General features: G+C 42.2%; 1 protein-coding gene across 1 annotated transcript in view; it reads right to left on the bottom strand.

Annotated features, from left to right (window-relative positions):
- SARC_02207 (hypothetical protein) overlaps positions 1-2,012 on the bottom strand; it is an 8,563-nt gene that overhangs the window by 5,388 nt on the left and 1,163 nt on the right. The window contains exons 2-4 of the mRNA XM_014304061.1: positions 1,413-1,572; positions 967-1,112; positions 232-421 (exon numbers count right to left, since the gene is read on the bottom strand). Of these exons, the coding sequence (XP_014159536.1) occupies positions 232-421; positions 967-1,112; positions 1,413-1,572 (496 nt within the window). The remainder of the gene's footprint in view (positions 1-231; positions 422-966; positions 1,113-1,412; positions 1,573-2,012) is intronic.

Raw genomic sequence — 2,012 nt, 5'->3', positions numbered from 1 at the left:
TAATAATAATAATAAATAACGTACTAGTTTACTGTATATATATATATATATTAGTATATATATATATATATATATATAGATTCAAAGTACGCAAAGTATAATTCACCCACGGTATGCTTTCAGAATATTCAACGAAAAACACAAACATGCATATTGATATATGTTTTTCTTTAAGCTCTCTCACACACATACACCCACACCCACATATATATATATATTCAGTAAACACACCTCCCACCACAACAGACTTGTTCTTCACATCCACAACTGTGACCTCTCCATCGTCCGTATCGAGTACTCCTTTGAACGAGATCATAGCACTCTCGCCATCCTTTGGCTTGAGGTAGCCACCACCCTTGGAGATGTCCTTGTACATAACACCTTTGTTATTCTTCTTCCCCGCTAGATTCTCTCCTTGAAACTACAGGGCATAACCAGGGCGATCAGAAGGATAAAGGTAAGCTATGGGTTGGTATCACAAAACATAGGGGATGAGAATGTGTACTACAGCGAACCGTCTCAATGCCAAATACGCCCGGTTGGATGCTAGTGGCACGTGCAGCCTACTGGTGAAAGGTCTTATGTTGCTATTAGCACACAGGTATAGATGTGACAGTGACAAACATTTTCGGTAGGTAGATTACACGTTCGCACAAGGTCAGCCTCAGCCTAGGAGAGAGTGCTGAGGTGTCTGCAACGTTAAAGGCTGCGCTGTTCAAATCCTGTCACCATCTTGTGCATGCAGATACAAATACGAGCCTTGACTATAAAGTACCCGCAGGAGACGCGCACGCACCTAGTCCCTCTCCAACGATACACATCCAGAACAACACACGTAGGTAATCCCCCACAAACAGAGCGTTTCACACCGTTTAACACTAGTTAACTAGACCCATTTGCAGACCCATTGTACATGTGAGGTGACAGGGGCCCTATAGAACAGTTGGTGCGGCCACACATCCTTACCCACTCGAACAGCTCGATCTCAAACTTGACCACAGAGTTAATGGGAATGTTCTCTGACGGAGACGTGTCGCCATAGGCGTACTCGGGTTGGAGGGTGAACAACGCCTTCTCGCCCAGCTTCATAGTAGGTACACCCAACTCCCAGCCTGGGGGGGATGCAGGTGTAGTGAGGGACATATGAGCGGAACCCTGGACGAGTATCTTAAGATAATTGGGGTTTTGTGCGCATGTCCACACTTAGATTTAGTACATATACAGACATAATATATTGTACTGTATCAGGTACAGGTTGGAGACTGAGCGGCGCCTTCTCACCCAACTCCATAGCAAGATAGTAAAAAGAATAAACCACCCAAAGCAGGTTAGTATAAACAATACATCATCCCCAGCAGGTAAGTATAAGCAACACACCATCCATAACCAAAACACGCACGGGGGGTACATACCCTGTATCACCTTTCCCTCACCCACTATGAAACTGAACTTCTGGTTCCGTTTCCTGCTGCTGTCCACAAACGAGCCATCGGCCAGAGTGCCGTCGTAGTGCACAACCACAGTGTCTTCGTTCTGTGGTTTGCGAGTGCCTGTACCGGCTGTAATGATAGTCTGCAGGGTAGGTAGACCGTGTGGGAATTGTTGGTGAGTGGTATGAGTAGAAATAGAGAAGATGAGGTTTTTAGTATGTGTTTCTTTGTATGAAGAGGAAGGAATTCTATGTCTACTCAGGAAAGATATATGAATGTATAGAGAAGTCTACAAACACAAACGAAAAGTTTTAGTTTAGATGCATGCATGCATACACACACATAACACAAACACAAACACACACACGCACACACACATATAAATATATAAATAAATAAATATATATATATATATATATATATATATATCCATGTATAAAATAATACGTATACATACAAACACTACACAAACAAATATACAAAATACATAAGCACACCCACATTCAACCACACAAAAACATATGCAACACATACACACAAAAGTACACACACACACACACATATATATATATTCATTGACAC

The sequence above is a fragment of the Sphaeroforma arctica genome (genome assembly GCF_001186125.1).
Source record: "Sphaeroforma arctica JP610 unplaced genomic scaffold supercont1.96, whole genome shotgun sequence".
NCBI lineage: Eukaryota > Ichthyosporea > Ichthyophonida > Sphaeroforma > Sphaeroforma arctica.
The sequence above is the reverse complement of the archived record's forward strand: the minus strand, read 5'-3'. Positions and strand labels throughout refer to the sequence as shown.